We start from the raw sequence: 20,522 nt of genomic DNA, 5'->3' as shown, positions 1-20,522 counted from the left end.
TGAGCATATTCGTTGCGTTGCTGCACTCCGATTGACTTCTAGAACGCGAATACCTACCATGCGAATCAGTTCTCGAACTTCCAGCAGTCGCTTTTAATTTAATTAGTCAAATTATGTCAATTTCAGCCAGCAGCACGGTTCGGTGCGGTGCAGTGGTGATGTAACATCGGACCAGCCAGCACCAACAAGCAATCCTATCATAAACCTGCCACATTGCACCTGTAGTGACGGTTCTTGCACATCCCGTTGAGACTGACCACCGGAACGCCGCGCCGCCGGTCTGTTAAGTTGGAATTTGCTCGAGTGTGTATTTTCCTTTGGCTTTTTCACTTGTTATGTGATTTTCCGTTCCTGCCACGGTATAGTACCTATCGATGAAAATCAGGCGTGAACACATGTGCTCCGGGAGGGTAAAGGTTGGCACGCGTAGGGTTCGATTTCAGGAAGCTTTTAGGTATGTGTATTTGACTGCGTTGCCCGTGAGCTGATTCTTTTTTTTCTCTAAAGAATTACACCAGTAATTGCCTTAGTCAATTTGTCGTTCGTTCAATTTGCTAATCGGAACATGGCGAGAATGTTGGATGGGGCATCGGTATTTGTTTTTCGAAAGGCGCCTAACGCTGTTCGACTGTGAAATGAGCTCAGCCAGGAAATCGCAGCAAATAGTACGTGAACAGAAAATCCGTGTGCGTTCTGTATTCTAGTCCTATTTCCCGATGTTGTTCCGATAGGGAAAAGCTACGAATTAAGTTTCAATCCATAGTAGAGTTTTGAGCATCAACTGAAAGCATGTAACATAAAATATCAAATGTTTTCGTTATTATAATATTTTTGTTGTATGATGAGGTTAAACATGTTTTTTAAGCTACTCAATAGTGTTGTGTTGTTAGTAACCAATTGTATCTGGTTTTATTTTAGGATATGGTAATGGTAGAAACCACACGACTTGTGATCATGTTGGCTGATGACTGAACTAGCTGAATGACATCAAAATCTTATCATTGAGAACTTAAATTTATTCATTTTACGAAAGTCGATCCCAATTTATAAAATACTTTTTTCTATTTTTAGCACTCCAACCGTGAGCTGATAATGAGGCATTTGGCTTAAGTAACAATTCGGCGTCACTAAAAAAGAAGATGTGGAAACATTCGGTGAATAAGAAAATAAATTAAGTAAATGTGGTACAATTTTTTATTATTAAGTATTTTTAAGGCTTTCAAACAACATTAACAGTTGATCTCGAGGGATAAACTCTTATTGTTCAATTAACTCTTAATGAGAGATTTAATGCGAAATTATGGGTCTCAAAATTCACCAAAGCTTACTTACTTTTCTTCAGTGGCGACGCAACGCGACGGTCTGTGATCGATCCTGCGCCAAATGAATTGAGATCTTCCACAACTGTCGGTACCCGATTGCCGTGCTTCAAAGTCTTCTGCAGTGCACATTCACCGAGTATGGGGTCTGCCTTGGGATTTACGGTCTCTGGTTGGTCCTTTGCTTAGAAGAATTTTAGTTACGCTTTCGTTGGGCATTCTGTTCGCGTGCCCAGCCTGCCATAGCCTGTCACTTTATACTACCTTCACTATATGAGCATATTTGTAAAACGCAGAGTTTTACGCTCTCTTTCGCTGCGTGAGCATAACATGAGATTGAATCCTGTACACAAGAGAACTAGTTGGGAATGCTTTAGACGCCCCCTGCAAAGAATCCAGCGTAATCTGAACTTACTTACTTAGGTGGCTTGCCGTCCTAAGACAAAGCCTGTTGAACAAAGTTTCTCCATTTAACTCGGTTGAGGGCCACCCCTCTCCAATTCCTCGGACACCGAGTACTCTCCGCCAGATCTCGCTCCACCTGGTCTAACCATCTTGCTCGCTGCGCTCCTGGTCGTCTTGTTCCTACCGGATTTGAGGCGAACACCATCTTTGCAGGGTAGTTGTCCGGCATTCTTGCAGCATGTATCCGTCCAGCTTTAGCCACCTTCTGGATACTGGGTTCGCCATAGAGCTGTGCGAGTGTATGGTTGATCCTCCGCCTCTATACTCCGTTCTCCTGTACGCTGCCGAAGATCGTTCTTAGCACTCGTCGTTCGAAAAATCCGAGCACTCGCAGGTCCTCCTCGAGCATTGTCCAGGTTTCATGCCCGTAGAGAACAACCGGTCTAATGAGCGTCTTGTAAAGGGTGCACTTTGTACGGGGACCTAGTCTGCTCGACCGCAATTGCTTGTGAAGCCCATAATAAGCACGACTTCCGCTGATAGTACGCCTCCGAATCTCACGGCTGATATCATTGTCCGCCGTTACTAGTGAGTCAAGGTAGACAAATTCATCGACTACCTCAAACTCATCGCCGTCGATCAATATACTACTGCCCAAGCGGTGTCGTTCGGCCTCGGTTCCGCTGGCCAGCATGTACTTTGTTTTAGACATATTTACCTTCAACCCAATCTTTTATGCTTTGCGCTTTAGTCTGGCAAAGCAAACGAATTGACTAGATTTGTTGAATATCGTGCCCCGCGTGTTGATATCCGCTCGGTTCATAACACCTTGTAACGCTATGTTGAACAGCAGGCATGAAAGACCATCACCTTGACGAAGTCCTCTGTGTGATTCGAATGAACTTGATAATCCACACGAAATCCGAATACAGCACTGTGTACCATCCGTCGTAGATTTAATCAGTTTGATGCGCTTCTTGGGGAAGATGTTCTCGTCCATGATTTTTCCTCTTTCCGGTCGATGGTATCATATGCGGCTTTGAAGTCAACAAACAAATGATGCGTGGGAACTCTGTATTCACGGCCCTTTTGGAGGATTTGCCGCAGTGTAAGTATTTGATCCGTTGTAGACCGACCTTCGACGAAGCCGGCTTGATAAGTTCCCACAAATCTATTCGCAATTGGTGATAGACGGCGGAAAATGATTTGGGACAGCACTTATAGGCGTCATTGAGAACGGTGATCGCTCGATAGTTCTCACAGTCCAACCCGTCGCCCTTTTTATAGATCGGGCAGATAACCCCATCTTTCCACTCCTTCGGTAGCTGTTCCGTATCCCAAATTCTAACAATTAGTCGGTGTATACAAACGGCCAGCTTTGCTAGTCCCATTTTAATAAGCTCCGCTACGATGCCATCTTTACCTGCTGACTTGTTGTTCTTTAGTTGCATGATGGCCTTCTTAACTTCACCTTCGTTCTATCGTTGGGGCTGGCACCTCTTCTCCGTTTGTTGCACCGTCGCAATCGCTTTCCACGCCGCCATGGTTCTCCGCCTGGGCACCATTCAGGTGTTCGTCGAAGTACTGCTTCCACCTATCGGTCACCTCACGACCGTCCGTCAGAATACTGCCAGTTTTATCTTGACACATTTCGGCTCGCGGCACAAAGCCTTTGCGGGATCCGTTTAGTTTCTGGTAGAACTTTCGCGTTTCCTGAGAACGATGCAGCCGCTCCAACTCTGCATATTCCTGCTCTTCCAGGTAGCGCTTTTTCTCCCGAAAGATTTGGTTTCACTGTATCTTATTCTGTCTGTATCTTTCCACGTTCTGACGTGTGGCACTGCGCATCCTGGTCGCCCGCGCAGCGTTCTCCTCATCCGTCACCCTCCTACATGCATCGTCAGACCAATCGTTCCACTGATTCCGGGTTACATGCCCGATGAAGCCCTCCGCTACACTGCTGATGGCTGTTTTGATAGTAGACCAAACCTCGTGATTTTAGTCATGACCTTGAAAGGCGGTCAGGCATATATTATTATTTTTTGAAACGATGGTTCTACAATTGATGAAGGGATGGTAAGGGAAAGCAATGAAGGATTTTTGTTGGGAATAAGGGGAAAGAGAGGAAAGGAAGGGGGGGGGAGTAATAGGTAGCTACGCTTAACAAGTTGTCGTTGTGACTCCTACATTTTGTCCAATGCTGGAAGGTGCATGGGTCGAACCAAGCTATAATCTGAGATTATAACCAGATTCGAACCCACAACACCCGCCAGGGCATTTGGCTCGCAGGTACCTGTGTACCTATGGACCACAGAGGCGCTGGACAAAAGGAGACTGCAGAGACTGACAGACGAACAGCGTTCATACGCAGTACCTTGTAAGTCGCAAGGGCCTGCATAGTGTCGTCGTCCCGCCAGTAAACACAAAGTTAGATTAAACTTCTCGGTCGGTGGTTTCTATAGTAGGTGGAGGAAGAGGCACAATTTATGTCTAAAAATAGCCCAACCCATGTCGCCATATTAATAAGGGGGGATGAATACAAAGATGCCGCTAAAGGACAGAGTTGGTCAGCTACTGACTGACCGTACAGAACAGCTTAAGCGATGGATTGAACATTTTGAACAACTCTTCCGAGTTTCAAATGTCAGAGACCAACAAAACCAGCAGCGTATGACGCCTACAGTTCGTCGAATCAATCGCGTGAACTCGGAGGCGCCATCGCTGGATGAAATTGTAGCAGCCATCAAGAGTAGGAAATCCAATAGAGCGCCAGGGATAGACTGTATTTCAGCCGAAATGCTCAAAGCTGACCCATCTTTGTCAGCCCAGATGATGCATCAGCTTTTCAGCAATATATGGGAAACCGCAACTTTTCCGGTGGACTGGATGCAGGGCATATTGGTCAAAGTCCCTAAGAAAGGAGACCTAACTGAATGCGGTAACTGGCGTGGCATCACGTTGCTCTGTATTACTCTCGAAGTACTCTGTAAGGTAATCCTCAACCGGATCCAGGAGAAGATCGACGCTACTCTCCGGCGGCAGCAAGCTGGATTCCGTGCTGGCCGATCATGTGTAAACCATATCACAACGCTCCGCATTAATTTGGAGCAGATCGACGCATTCCAGGACTCCCTTCTGCTGGTGTTCGTTGACTTCGAAAAGGCGTTCGACCGACTCAGCACGAAAACATCTGGGGCGCACTTAGGCGTAGAGAAGTTCCAGATAAGCTAGTCTATCTCATCGAGGTTCAGTACGAGCCGTTCTCGTGCATGGTTTTGATCGACGGCGTCTTGTCTGACCCCATAAGGGTTACTGCTGGCGTGAAACAGGGCTGCATTTTATCACCGCTTCTGTTTCTCATCGTTATGGATGAGATATTAGTTGGAGCAATTGACAGTAGACCAAATCGAGGATTATCTTGGAATCCTTTAACGATGGAGCAGCTAAATGACCTCGGCCTAGCCAACGACATTGTCTTGCTCGCACAACGCCGAAACGATATGCAGAGCAAGTTAGATGACCTCTCCGAGAGCTCACAGGCAGCATGACTCACAGTAAATGTAGCGAAAACTAAGTCTATGGTAGTGAACACTGACAATTCTACCAACTTCACAGCAGTGGGACAACAAGTTGAGCAAGTAGACGCCTTTCAATATCTTGGTAGCCAGACAACGTTCGATGGTGGTACCAAGACTGATAAAGCCACACGGATCAGGAAGGCCAGGGGTGCTTTTGCAGGTCTGCGAAACATTTGGTGCTCAAACCAGATCACTCTACGTACGAAAACCCAAATCTTTAATTCAAACGTTAAATTCGTACTGCTGTATGCCTACGAAACGAGGTGCGTCTCAGCGGAGACAACGCAAAAACTACAGGTATTCATTAACCGGTGCCTGCGATACATCATTCGTGCCTGGTGGCCTGATAACTGGATATCCAATGGGGAACTCCATCGTCGGTGTCATCAACGGCCGATAGCCACAGAAATTCGTGAACGTAGGTGGAAGTGGATCGGACACACCTTGAGGAAAGGAGCGAACGAGGTTTGCAGAGAAGCACTCGACTGGAATCCACAAGGGCAGCGTAGAAGAGGCAGACCCAGAGGCTCATGGCGACGGAGCTAATACCATTCTCGTTAGTTAGATAGGTAGATTTCTGCAGGTTTCTTTACTCTACTCCATTGTCTCTAATAACGAAACAGTGATGATGGCAAAATTTGTTATTTTATCTGTCATAAGCTAAAAGCGAATATTTAAAAATAAATATTTCAATGTTAGTTCCAGTTAGTTAGTTGTAGAGTGTTAGTTCCAGCACATACGACCTTTTGTTTAATTTTATCGACACAGTTAAAATCCTCCAAAAATTATCAATTCGTAATAAGCGTGTAGACCAGCTGCTTTCTGTCTGACGTTAAAACGATCAGTTCGTTGTCATCGTCGTTGCATCGCAGAAACAGACAGAAATTCCCAAATGAAAATTCTCGCGTCACTTTTCATTTCGTCCAATGTAACAAATGTAAACAAATCCGGTTTATCACAACAAATTATTGCTCTTTTTAAACTCTATGTTATACAAAAACACCTGCCCAAATAGAATTATTTTGAGGTGAAAAAATTAGCATTATCAAAATGTCCAATGTGCACATTCGAATTATGAATGACTGACTGTTACTTCGGTCGTCCTCATCTGATGTCCAAAGTGCAAAAAAAATCAAAACAAACCCAATCTGTACATTGGACGTTTAGCAAGTGAAAGTTTTTTTTCGCATTATTCATGCATTTTAAGTGAAACAAGCGGTCTAATATTGAAAAATAACCTCGAAAATAGCGTAGCACGGCAACGGACGTATTTTACGGTGATCTCGCTTAATTTATGTGCAATAGCCTGGAAAAATAAAAACGTCCAAAGTACAGCATGAGATGGTAAACAGTCCAATGTAACTTTTTCCATAATAAACCAAAACTGCTTAGTTTTAATTAGCTTTTTAAAATCTCCGTTAAATATTGAATGTTATTATTCATCAACCACGTTGAGTGAATGACTGAAAATTATTTCATTTTGAAACAATTTAAAGTTCAATTCGAAGAACTTCGATCTCGTGTTTCTCAATATGGTGGAATTGTTACATTGGACGAAATCAAAAGTGACGCGAGAATTGATGTGAAATGAAGTCGAAAAATTCGTGTCAAGAAGTGCGATATTTTGCTGTGTTTGTTCCGATCCCCATCATCGGTCGTTGGGTATAGTGGTACCGTCTTGCTGGTCTAATGGTTGTTGCCTTTTTTCTCACCGTTTTCTTTGCTGCTTGCTGCATTTTGCTGCCAGGTATTTATTTGATTGTCGCGAACACGGGTGCGGACAGGAAGGAAACTCGATCGACTTTTAATTAGTGCCGTTCCGAGCGGAGCCGTGCCGTGCCGTGGAAGACGATTGTGATTTTATTTGTGTGAGACAAATGTGCCTTGGTTGCTGCACGGCAGCGTAGCCTCGATAGGTGTTCCTAATCGCGTAGCTTTTGGTATTTGGTGCGACGTAGAATTTGTCCGTAATTCGTAGTGTTAAAATGCTTGGATCGATGCTCGCTCGCCTGTCCGGCTAGCGGATGACGGCGTTTTCAAGCTGGATGTGTATTGATGTCGATGTGGACTCAAGGTTCATTGGAAGCAATTGCTTTTTCCCTAAAGACAGTGCACAGTTACCAAACAAAACAAAGTTAGATGAAATTTTACCGAATGATTAATGTGGAAGTGATTGGATGTGATGTTAAAAAGATCTATCTAATGGTAGTGTTAAAGCAAACGGTTCCGGTCTTAAATACTGCCAATTAAAGAAAACTGGCACCGTTTAGTGCACTATCTCCGGAGCAATGTATGTAAAGTTACATAGTGATTAATCTTACAAATACAGAGCAATCCCCGGAGCAATCCATTCATATTGACACCTGTGAAACGATAAACCGTAGCAGCGGTAACGGTGCAGACAGCTGTTCGCTGGTTTTAGGGAACATAATAAATGTATGTTGCTCCCTCCAGCAACGTTACAAGCGCATTGAATAATACTCCCGTACAGCAGAGCGAATTGTCATGGAGAAAAGGTAAATTGGTTCGTAAGGTGTTAACGGTGGCGCAGCCAAGGGAAGCAGTAAATAAGGTCTTAATCGCGAATGTTAAGTTTTCCTTAGCTCATTTAGTTTTTACTGCAACTTGCACTTTAATAGAGAGAGCCAAGAGGCAATTCATTCAGAATGTTTATTTTATAGTAGTGCTGCTTATTTTAGTGAAACATTCTTTGGCCGAGCCCTAGGCTACGCTCGTGTTTATCGTCGGTAAACTTGCCAACATGCGTTTCTGTAAACCTGCTTTCCCCTTCGCGTTTGTGTAATTGCATAAACGCATAATTCTCTTCGCTGTTAATACCTTTTTTTGCTTTGCGCTGAGTACACAACCGTTGCTTCATTCTTTCTCTATTTTCCATTCTCCCCGTTTCGGTTGGAGCAGCGATTTTTCTGCTGCCAGCTTTGATGAAGTAACAGTCTCTAGCCTGTCGGACCTACGGCTGGAAAGCGGCTCAGTGACCGGGGTCACGATATCAGATTTTGAATCCCAACAGCAGCAGCAGCACCAGCAACAGCAGCGATTGCCATCCTCGCCATTCCACCGGGAACCCTCCCATCAGCCTGGGAACAATAACAGCAGTGAACACAACACCAGCCAACAACGCAACGGTAACGGTGAGAAAATAGTTATGCTAATTAATTAAATTACCATTCGAAGCACGCATACACCTACAGCAAGCGCCATCGGCATCGGCTTTTCCTCGGCCGAAACGCTTATTGCCGTTTTTATAAATTCCTGCTTATGGCTTCAGTAATGTCGGTGTGATGGTGACCAAATTATGCTATCTTCTGTTTAGGTCTCATATTTTTGGGAGACAAACAGGGAAAAAACGAGTGTCCATACAATCGTAAGACGCAATCGCCGTTGCGAGCGAGGTTTTTATATGGTTTGATGATAGCTAAACACACCTACGCGAGCGCGCTTCTTTCGCGTCAAATTGGTGCCGGTTTTGGTGCTGGTGAGCTCTTTTTCGACGAGTGATATCTTTCTATCTTGTCGTCGTCGGTTTGTCGTCAAAAGTGTCGATGATGGGTCGTGCGTTGCTGGCCGAAAGTGTGGTAAGTTGATAAAACCACTTTTAGCGAACCGTTCTTCGTTGAGAAATATTGAAAATTTGTTGAATATTTATTACAAGATCCATATAATTTGTTATAAACAGTCGTTCGTAGTTTAGTTGCAAACAGGTACTTTGAATCCGAATCAATACCACGTTATAGAGAACAGTTTTGCAAAATTATTCATTTCACGTCACTATTATACATAGTGCTCAATTACGGACACGTTATTTACACTGTCATTCCATTACGTCCGATTTCAAAACAAGCTCGTAAAATAATATTGACAAAGGCTTTGGTGCCAATGAATAGAAAAATCTGCTACCCTTCGAACAGAAGCTGGATTTTACGCCGTTAGGTGCTCTTTTATTCACCATAAACTTCGATCGTAAAGCCTAGTCATTGATTTTTCACGAAATTGTCACCGTCACCAGCCTGCGTCCGTGTAGGGCCAAACAGAATGCTGCGTTAACCCGTCCGTTGACGCCAATTCGTCGGTTAACCCATGGGAAAACTGCCACACTAACGCTGATTATTAGTGCGTGTTAACAGCGAAATCACTGGACCACTCGTGACTTCTGGCTTCCTATTATTTTCTTATATATCTGATTCACTTGATTGTTCCATTCAGTTCGGTGCAAACGGAGTTCATAAGAGGAGAAAAGAGCCGGGGTGGCTCTTGCTGTATTAAATATTTCTCGGTCGTGGCTACTCATCGACAATTCGTCGAGTGTCTCGACACACATCTAGGACATTGGGTCTCTCTATTCCTGGTACCGGTGGGATTCTTGAAGAGAACGCATTTCACTGCACAGTCGTCCGGCATCCTTGTTACGTGATCAGCCTACCGTAATCTCCCAACTTTAGCCAGATATACGCTAGGAATCTTTCCAAGTAGTGCCTGCGCCTGCGCCACTCTTCGCTTTCCGTTTGCACTCCGGCAAAAACGTAGTCCGCAACACTTTTCGTTCAAATATGTGCCACGTATGTCTTCTGTAAGCCTAAGTTACAGTCTCAAATCCGTAGAGCATACCAGTCTGATTTGCATTTTGCACATCGTCAGGATTCCTTGAGAGTGCCACCGAAACACGCACGTAGCACATCACTCGCTGCGGGGTACGCTTCATCAACTGCGTCAGGTTGTGCAAAAATGGCTCTCGTACAGTATCGTATACTACCCTGAAATTCACAAAAATATAATGCGTTGGCATGTTGTACTTCTGACATTTGTCGGAGGGTGAAAATTTGATCCGTAGCATCATGGGTCCCCATAAAGCTCACCTGACACTGCCCTGGGACTTCTGTTGTAATTGGGGAGAGACGATAACAAAATAAAATCTGGGAGAGCACCCTGTAGACGGCATAGACCAGCGTAATCCAAGCAATCCAGCCGATCGCAATTTTTATGGATTGGATAAACCACACCTTCCATTCACTCCTCCGGTAGTTTCTTCTGCTCCCAAATGCTCGAAATCATCCTGTGATTCTTTGCCATTTTTTCTAGGGTTAGCAGCCGGCAGCCGGTCTTTTCCAGAGGCTCTATTATTCTTCCAAATTCCGTTTTGTTTCCTTCTTTCTATTATATCGTCATTGTTGAGATGCCTATCGAAGAACTGCTTCCACCGCTTGTCGCTACACATATCAGGCTTCGGTGTGTGTCCCTTACGATATTGGTTCAACTTCTCATAGAACTTACGCATCTCATTAGCCCGGAATAGTTGTTCTACCTTTCACAATCTATGTCCTCCTCTTGGCGCTTTTTCTTCCTCAGGATCGTGGTCAACTCATTCCGCGCTCGTCGATATTTGGCCAAATTCTCTCTCGTGGCAATGGTTAGATAGTTTTTTAAGCTCTTTTTTCTTCTCTATCGCTTGTTCGCGTTCCCCGACAAACCAATCATTTTATGCGCCCGAGGTTTCTTCATCTGGCACCGCCGTTGCGGTCTCGTTGGCGGCCGAACGTATCCTGCTCCATCCGTCTTCGAGGGTCGAAGCATCTTTAGCTCTACAAAGGAAGGTAGTGTACGTGCGTGTGGTTCTTGGCAACTCGCGGGTTGTCCAATTGCCGAATATTTAGCCGAGGAGGGCGGCTTTGTTGCGAAGTATTTGTTTCTTTTTGTTTGTTTGTTATAAATCATCTGACAAAGTGTCTTAATAAAACAACTAAAACGAACTACTTTTAACTGATCTATTTTTAAACAAATGAGGAGGTTCACCAAATTTAAAAAGATGATCCACACTGTTTGTAGTAAGGTGGGTTTGGGTAGCTTGACGAGTCTCGTGATGGGGTTGCCATCTTATAATGCCTTTTTCCCTGTCAGTATACGACCTTAGTTTCTACGGGGGTTGGTTGTCCGATCTTCGCTAAGGTTGCTCGTATTCCGGCTGGTGGCACGAGGAGGCAGGGATAGAAATTGCTGGATAAGAGAAGTTAAGGACCACTATGGGGTCTATATTGCGCATTATCCAGCCGTTCATCCTCAAATCGGATGATTTTGTTAAACACGTGTCGGACTTGGTCCATATAGATATTGCTATATTAACTCCAAGACCTGTTACTCCTGCTTGCCTCACTTTTGAACCTTTGGGTAAAATTAATTGAAACCTTGCATGGAAAATGTTCAAAGTGCATTGTTTATACAGTGTTAGTCTTTTTATCAGGTGCGCAAAGATATGAAAAATGGAGTCGAAAGAACAGTTCGTTTGCGAAAAAAATCTGCAGAAGTACATCGAAAATGCGAATCTTCTACATCGTGCCATCGGTAAATAGTTGGTAATCCCGAATTCTGTGAATTCTGAGAATACTTTCTCGTGTCATAAAACGGTTCGAAGAACATTTGACTGTCGATCGTGAGTCAAAAGGTGGAGAAAAAACTCCAAACCAAACTCCTTCGTTCTAGAGGTAGCAAAAACAGCTGTATCTGAGCAAAAGTTTTATGTACACACTTAAAAAACTCGGCAAAATTTGCCGAGATTTGGACAGCCGAGCGTTCGGTGAAAATTTCGGTTTTGCAAATCGACGTTTACGGATCGTTACTAATATTTGGCATCATAAAAAATTTTACCGAACGCTCGGCTGTCCAAATCTCGGCAAAATTTTGCCGAATTCGGTACTTTATTTTAAGTGTGTAGAAGACCAAAACTCGAGCTGAATTACGTACGTTCAAGGTTCAGAAGGCCCCAAAAGAATACGGTCGCGAAATTCGTGCTCAGCGCTGCCTTATGGACGACGACACCTACGTGAAAGCGGACTCCAACCAGTTTCCGGAGAATCAGTATTTCACTGCAAAGGATAAGTTTGATGTTCCAGAGAACCTCCGAAAACAGAAGATGTCGAACTTTGCCGAGAAATGCTTGATTTGGCAAGCAATTTGTTCCTGTGTTCATGCTGTTCATTTGTTTTGTGACCACAGATACAATGAATGGACCGGCGTATTTGAAAGAGTGTCTCCAAGAGCGACTTCTTCCTCTTCTGAAGTCTCTCAACTGTCCTACGATCTCCTGATAGAATTTGGCTTCATGCCAATACGCAAAGGCCGTGCTGAAGTGGCATAAAGCAACCCAAGTAACAATGCTGTTTCATTGCACACTGTTCTGACGGTTCTGGTGACCAAAATTTGTCATAAAAGCCGCAATTAGAGTGCAATAAAACTCAAATTGTTACTCGGGAAGTAATGTCGATTTCATGCCAAAAGATCATAACTGCCATGTGACTTGGCTTTTAAGTTGTTTGGCGTGGTGTTTTACAGGATAGCGCGGTCGCCTTCCAGAGGCCGCTGAACTCCGGTGCGTCTGGTGTGATGAAGTGCCTCTCGATTTCACAGCTGCTACAAAAGGATTCGATGGTTTTCACAGCCTGCTGATTCTGAAATTGCTGGTATAGGCTGATTGATTCACGACTCACACCTCGGAAGTTGGTGGCGTTGTCCGAGTGCAATTCATGAATCGTTCCACAGCGAACATTGCATCTTCGTAGGGATGCCAGAAAAGCATCGGTGCTCAAATTGGAGCCGACTTCCAGGTGCACAGCCTTAGTTGCCTTGCAAACGAAGACGGCTAAAGGCTCAGACACAATACATACGGATTTTACTACGTTGCGGAAATTTGACAGAAAACCCATGGAAAAACTGCCAAATTGCCGCAACGTAGTAAAATCAGTATGCATTGTGTCTGAGCCTTAAGTATGTCTTGATTTGCGTCGGACGACGGGACCCTTATTTAATCCGGGGGGTCGGCGTAATCCACATCGGTTATGGCGAATGGGGGCAATGGCATCACTGTCGACACTAGAAGGTTTCCTATTAGTTGACTGGCTGTCGTTGGGTTGGTTCGAAAGCATTTAAAACATCGATGTGTGATGAAACGGATAATGGACCTTCCTTTCGGGAGCCAGTATGTTTGACGAAGAGCATTCAGCAGAACTATTTGCCCGACGTGAAGAAGCTCGGCATGCATTTGCTGGATGAACCGTTGAATTAAAAGTTGCTTCATTTAGAATTTGAACAAACTTTTGCTCATATTGTGGCGCTCTTGGTGCACGGTTTTGGAAGTTCCTTATGCCTACGTGTCGGTGTTTGTTAGCTTCATCCATGTATTTTTGACATTCCGCAAAACGACTATATTTTGTAAACAAATAACATGGAAGCCGAAAGAAGGGAAAAAATTGTAGTTGTGTTGTGTTGTGTAGTTATATGGAAAATCCATTGTGGTCTGCATCTAGGCTAGCTAAATAGCTTAAATTGCCCAGAAATACCGTATGGCGCGTTATCAAATGGTAAGGAAACATAAGGACGACGATTCGGAAGCCTCAAGCTAAATCGGAGTGGAACTGTCGACCGGAAACTGCGTGGTACGATTTTGAAGACCATCAAGGGGAATTCCAATCTGTCGGACCGTGATTTGGCCAGACACTTTGGTGCTGCTCATAGTGTCGTGAGGAGAATTCGACTCCGGGAAGGAATCAAGTCGTATCGAGCTAACAAACAGCCAAACCGAACTCATGTCAAGGCTGACTTCGGGCAAATGCCAGGTCAAAAATTTTACTTGGCAGCGGCTCGGGTGATGTTCCAAGCAAATTTAAATTTGATTTGGCCGACAAATTTGTACGAAAATTTATGATTTGGCCGGGCATTTGCAGCTGTGGCAGAAAAGTTTTCGTTACAAATAAGACAATGACGTCGGAACTGTAACAAAAGAAGTGTCTCCAAAAACTGATTCCACCACCATCCCGTAATGCTTTGGCCAGATTTGGCAAGCTGTCATTACAGCAAAGTCGTTCAAGAATGGTATGCAGACCCTTTCTCTGCCCAGTTTGTTCCGCAAGACATTAACCCACCCAATTGAAGTGTGTAGGGCGCCATATCTCTGCATATAAGCGTTGGTAAGAGGAAATGCTTATAAACTTAGGGACTATAATGGCTCGTTTCATTATCCCTGATTTTTATTTTCAGGTATAATAAGTTCAGGTTGTCACGTAGTTTTCGAGCCGTAAATCTCGCATGTGCATAATATTTTTCGATATAAATTAAATTATGGTTGTATATGAGTACCATTGGCATTATATTAAATTTGTGGAAAAGGTATTTTTTATATCTTAATTTTCGTAATTACTGGCTTTACAAGAAAGTTTTCGAATATCCAGGTTAGTTTCATATAACTGGTGCTTACATACTTACATTATCTATCTAGCTCCCCCCATCTACTAACAACAATTCCTTTCCCGAAATACTTGTAAAGATGCAGAGGATTCCCTGGTCTTTAGTAGCAACAAATATTGGGCTAACATTCCTTCCCATCCCACCAGGACCCGCATTCGGACGTGACCGGCATCGGTATTGATCAGCATGCAGGGTTGTATAATGATAAGGTTGTATAATGAGGAATAGCGTGCTGTCCCAAGTATGCTTTTTCCTGCCATCATTTTGCAATTTTCATCGGTCCTGGTCAATAACTGAGTAGCAGCACACGGGTGGTATCCTATGCTTATGCTTATGCTTTAAAAAGGATTTGGACTAGTTTGTGAACCATGTTTTGCACCACATTTTTACCAGATTTTGGATCAGATTTTAAACCCAGATTCTAGACCTGGTTCCAAAGCCGTAGCGTGACACTGTGTTGCGGCCATGGCGAAGACCCGATCTGGCACCCCCTCGTTTCTCAAATCAATGTTCCTTCGTAGTTTATTATTTTTTAGAATTAGACTCATACACGATTCGTACAACTCCCTATATTTAGTACTTCGCTACACTTGAGAGTGCCTTATTGAGCGTCCTAATCCTTATTATCATCCTAATCCACCTTATCTGCCAGTACTCACTCTCGCATTGTAATTCAATACACAGATCTGACTCTCGCATTCAATACACACTCAAATTCATCCGAATTATGTCAAACATTATAATAAAGTTAGTTAAGTAAAGACCATTAAACGTAGCAATAGTTTTCTTCGATAGCAGTCCGTACTGCCTACTTTTGTTGTCTATCGAATATCGGTGTAACTTGCTAGTCAGGTGCAAGTATCTTTCCGAAACACTGAGGATAAGGCCGCTTTTGGCGCCCCCTAAAGCAAGCGCCCTTGACAGGCGCCAGTCTGACCAACTGCACGCTACGGCGCTGTTCGTAAGTGGTTCCAAATACCGGCACATTCAGGCAACTTAAGATTCATGTTTTGACCGTTTCAAGGCTACAGTCAAGGTCACGGTGGTCTTATCGAGCCAAAGTGAATTGAATCTGAATTACTTTCACGCATGTAACTCATTTTTCAAACCGAATTTTTAAAGTTTTCCAAGCATTAGAATCTATTTTTTTCCTACTTTTCTTTAGAATTTTTCCGCATTGTGGAAAATTTTGTGAGAAAATTTTTCCAACTGATGTATTTCTGGATTGCTTAGACAATTTTCTAGTATTTGCATTTAAAATATATGTTTTACGACGCTTGGTTTAAAAGCTATGAACTTTTGAATTACATACCGTTACCGATTGACATGTTTTCACCCTTCACCTATCAGCATTTGTGGCTCGAGCAGCACGTTCTTCACAATTGTGTGGAAGACTTAACTCTACAATGAGAAGTTGGCTTAATTGGCCTAACGTCTTACGACAAGGCCTGCGCAGTATAATTTCTCCATCTATTTCGGTCCATAGCTGGTCTCCAGGATAGTTGTCCGGCATTCTAGCAACATGTCCTGCCCAACGTATCCGTCCAGCTTTAACCACTTTCTGAATACTTGGTTCGCCGTAGAGACGCGCGAGCTCGTGGTTCATTCTTCGCCTCCATACACCGTTCTCTTGCACTCCGCTAAAGATGGTTCTTAGCACCCGCCGTTCGAAAACTCCGAGTTCTCGCAGGTCGTCTTCTAGCAGTGTCCACCTTTCGTGCCCGTAGAGAACAACCGGTCTAATTAGCGTTTTGTACAGTATGAACTTTGTGCGGGGGCTCAGATTGTTCAACCGCAAATGTTTGTGGAGTCCGTAGTAGGCCCGACTTCCGCTGATAATAGACCTTTTAATCTCACGACTGGTATTGTTGTCCTCTGTTGCCAGTGAGCCAAGGTATACCGTCGACTACCTCGAACTCATCCCCGTCGATTACCACGGCACTGCCTAAGCGGGCCCTGTCGTGCTCGGTCCCGCCCTCCACCATATACTTCGTTTTAGACGTATTTATCTTCAATCCAATCTTCTCTGCTTCGCGTTTTAGTCTGGTGTACTGATCTTCCACTGCCTCAAATGTTCTGCAGACAGCATCCACATCGTCAGCAAAGCAAATAAATTAACTGGATTTATTGAAAAACGTGCCCCGCATTTCGATCGCCGCTCGTCTTATAACATCTTCAAGCGCAATGTTGAATAGCAGGCAGGAAAAAACATCTCCTTGTCGAAGTCCCCTGCGAGAGTCGAATGGGTCCGACAATTCACCCGAGATTCTCACACAGCACTGGATCCCATCCATCGTAGCCATCATAAGTTTAGTAAGCTTACCCGGAAAGCCGTTTTCGTCTAAAATTTTCCATAGCTCTTGTCGGTTTACGCTATCATATGCGGCTTTGAAATCGATGAACAGGTGGTGCGTGGGGACTCGGAATTCGCGGCACTTCTGGAGGATCTGCCACAGGGTGAAGATTTGGTCCGTTGTAGACCGACCCTCCATGAAGCCGGCCTGGGAACTTCCCACAAATCTATTGGCTATTGGCGATTGGCATTCAGGATAGTGATTGCTCGATAGTTCTCACAATCCAGCTTATCGCCTTTCTTGTAGATAGGGTAGATAACCCCGACTTTCCACTCCTCCGGTAGTCGTTTTGTATCCCAAATCTTGACAATCAGTTGATGCAGACAGCCGATCAACTTGTCCGGGCCCATTTTAATAAGTTCTCGCTGCTTTGTTGTTCTTCAGCCGCTGGATGGCTTCTTTAACTTCCCTTATCGATGGGGGTGGCACATCTTCGTTGCTTGTTACATCAATGTGGTCATTTCCTCCGCTATCATGGTCTTCCGCCTGCACGCCATTTAGATGTGCATCGTAGTGCTGCTTCCACCTTTCCATCACCGCACGGTCGTCAGTCAAGATACCTCAAGAAAGTCTCAAGACAGTCCTCAAGAGGGGCTTCATCCAGCTCACCCTCTTCCGGTAGCGCGGTTTCGAGAGATAACGCGTAGTTTTCGGCGACCTCCGGTTGCTTCAGTTGCGCTAGATTATACCGTGGCGGGCGCCAGCATCGTATGTTGTTCACAACAGATAGTTTTTGACGTATCCTTACCATCACTAGGTAGTGATCCGGTTGTGATTCCGTCTGGTTGGGTGATCTCCAGGTGTACCGATGGTACAGGTTATGCTGAAAGAAGGTACTACGTATGGTCATGTTCTTGGAGGCGGCGAAGTCATCTTAGGCCGTTTTCGTTCGTTTGCGGGTGTGCGCTGAACCATCCAATTACCGGTTTGTATTCCTCCTCCTGACCAACCTGAGCATTACAGTCCCCGATGATAATTTTGACATCATGTCTTGGGCAGCAGTCGTATTCACGTTCCAACTACGCGTAAAAGTCGTTTTTGTCATCATCGGTACTTCCGAGGTGAGGGCTGTGCACGTTAATTATGCTAATATTAAAAAATCGGAAGATTTTTAATTTGCACATTTGGGGGTTGATCGGCCACCACCCGATCACCCGGTTTTGCATCTCGCCCATCACTATAAAAGCTGTGCCCAGCTCGTGTGTATGTAGATTGCATGATCATCTCTATACGTACGTACCATCGTTCCTTTCCAGCATACCTCCTGCAGCGCTACGATGTCGAACTTGCGGTTCTTCACTTCTTCAGAAAGTAGTACTTCGGAGGAAATTTAAAGACCGACAGTTCCATGTTCCTAATTTCCAATCGTTAGTCCGTTTTCGTCGTCTGGGTCTTTGCCGACTGTTCCGATTAGAGTTATTATTACTTACGGAGTCCATTGCTTTGATTTTTTTAGTGGTTCAGGCTTGCAAAGCCCGCAACCAACCCCACAGTATCGCCGGAAGGTCAACGTAGCTCGTAGGAGCCCTCCTCCCCTGTAAGCATACGACCTTGGTTTCCACCGGGATGCTCGTATCCCGGCTGGAACCATGAGGAGGTAGGTAGGGGTAAGAGTTGCTGGATAAGAGGTTGTGGACTACTGTGGGCTCAGTGCGCAAGGCACCGATGGTACGCATTACCCAGCCGTTTACCAGCCAACGAGACAACGAGAAGTTATGTAAAACTGTCTTACGGGTTTCGAAAAAAAATCCTGGACAAGAATTTTATACCTCAATCGATACTGTTTCACTGGAGGACTGCATAAAGTTGTAAAACTTTCCGAAAAACTTCCTGCGGACGCTTTTGTAACCACTAGAACTATGAACCATGGAATTTATCAAAAGGAGTGCCGTACACTCAAGTCTTTTTTACACGGTTTGTTTTTTTCGATTACTCGAAAACGGTGCAGCTAAGGAACTATTTACAATCTACGTGATGAATGTCGAGCTACTCCCAAATGTATTGAGAAATAAATGAATGGTCTCTAAGTTACCCCGTTCTTAATACTCAAAAAACTAAACCGCGTAAAAAAAGTACTTGAGTGTATCCGAATATTTTTGTGTTCTACTTTTATTTTAATTAACATCAGTTGATGCGGAATTAAAAAAAAGTCTGCTTAATTAACACACACTGTGCCGTCTATCACAATTCGAAAGTATAATAACCTTTGTTCATGTGTAAAGATAAAATTAATATGAACAGGTACATTTTATCCCAGTTGATAAACGCATATCATTGCATATCTAAAATGAGCTCCTTCTGCGTTCGAAGCGTAATACAAGACCAGCAACCTTATCTCAAGTTCCACTATGGGTATACGCTATGCCGCCTATCTTTTTTCGCTTGAGACCGGCCCGGTTCGACTAGTAAACCACGCACTGAAACAACACGAGTTTTGATTTAATGAACGTGACGAAATAGATACCAAAATGCAAATAATAACATTTCGGTTATAAATGTTAAATCTAAGCCCGTTTGTTTTGCGCGCACGGCCCGTCGACTGGCAAGCGGCGCGCCGCCTGTTTAACTCTTTGATACGTCGGGCTGTCGGTCGAGTTCAGCCGATGCATTCCAAGCAGGCCCCGGCCAGAGTGCTGGTGCTGGTGCTGGCGGAGAATCAGAGCGAGCAGCACGTCCAAAAGAGATATATTTATTACATTTGCGTGAATCAACCTATCTTCTGTGCAAATAAAAATCCGCAGCGCGTCGATTGTCCTTGTACGTAAAAAAAAGCTTACGAGGGGAAATCGTACATATTGACGTCTTAGTGGTGTTCCGATAAAGATACACTAATACATGACAGTACAATATAGTCCCTCGCTTAAAGTTGTTTCTGTACGACAAAGAGAACCGCCAGCGGACGGACAGACAGCCAGAGCCTGTTGAATAATTAATGATGTTTATTTTTTTCCATTCCATTTTTTTTTCATTCTCCACGGAATTCACGGGACAACAATCGGTGTTAAACTCAGCAGAGAATAACCTAAATCGCCAAAGGAAGTCACCGAAGAAGCACTCCCACAACCTGCTGGACCAGCAGCAGCAGCAACAGCAGCAGCCGATGTTCAATCCATCGAAACATTTGGATGTCTGGTTGGCCAATGCCATACGCGGTTTGGAGAGCAGCGGCGGTTCCGGTGGTCAGGATCCATCATCCGATCAGCTGGACAGTCCAACGCTGCTAAAGGGAGGAAGCTTTGCGGAGCCGCTCTCGCTGCCACCCAATTTGGTAAGTCCAAATCAATCCCAAGTGATTTGTGTCCGATAGTAAGTGGGGTAATGCCCCTGGTTAGTTGGTTGGTGGTTAGTCATGTATTTTGGTTTTCTAGTCACACTCAAGACAAGTATTAGCATTCACTATGCGTGTTACGCGTGTTCGATGTACTTGTAATTTGTTTGATGGTTTGTTTGGTGTTGATGGTACAATTGAACTACATACTTCGAGAGTTGCTTGTTCTTTAAATTATATAAAACTTTTGGTTTTCGACTTTACGGGTGTCTGACCTCTTTCAGTGAGGCACTCAATTTTTGTGACTTTTGGATCAAAATCCTTATTCAAAAAAAAAGAAATAGCCACG

The 20,522-nt window shown here is 44.2% G+C and overlaps 1 protein-coding gene across 3 annotated transcripts in view; it reads left to right on the top strand.

The window, feature by feature from the left end:
- The first annotated feature begins 6,954 nt into the window (after positions 1-6,954).
- LOC128745363 (probable serine/threonine-protein kinase tsuA) overlaps positions 6,955-20,522 on the top strand; it is a 29,599-nt gene continuing 16,031 nt past the window's right edge. For 2 of the 3 annotated variants that reach the window (XM_053842430.1, XM_053842422.1), the window contains exons 1-3: positions 6,959-7,818; positions 8,222-8,454; positions 19,920-20,173. In XM_053842430.1, coding sequence (XP_053698405.1) covers positions 7,808-7,818; positions 8,222-8,454; positions 19,920-20,173 — 498 coding nt within the window. In that variant the 5' untranslated portion in view covers positions 6,959-7,807. Of the gene's footprint in view, positions 7,819-8,221; positions 8,455-19,919; positions 20,174-20,522 lie in introns of all 3 variants that reach the window. The other variant, XM_053842437.1, reaches the window with a different exon arrangement.

This window comes from Sabethes cyaneus, chromosome 1 (genome assembly GCF_943734655.1).
Source record: "Sabethes cyaneus chromosome 1, idSabCyanKW18_F2, whole genome shotgun sequence".
In the NCBI taxonomy this organism is placed as follows: Eukaryota; Metazoa; Arthropoda; class Insecta; order Diptera; family Culicidae; genus Sabethes; species Sabethes cyaneus.
The sequence above is the reverse complement of the archived record's forward strand: the minus strand, read 5'-3'. Positions and strand labels throughout refer to the sequence as shown.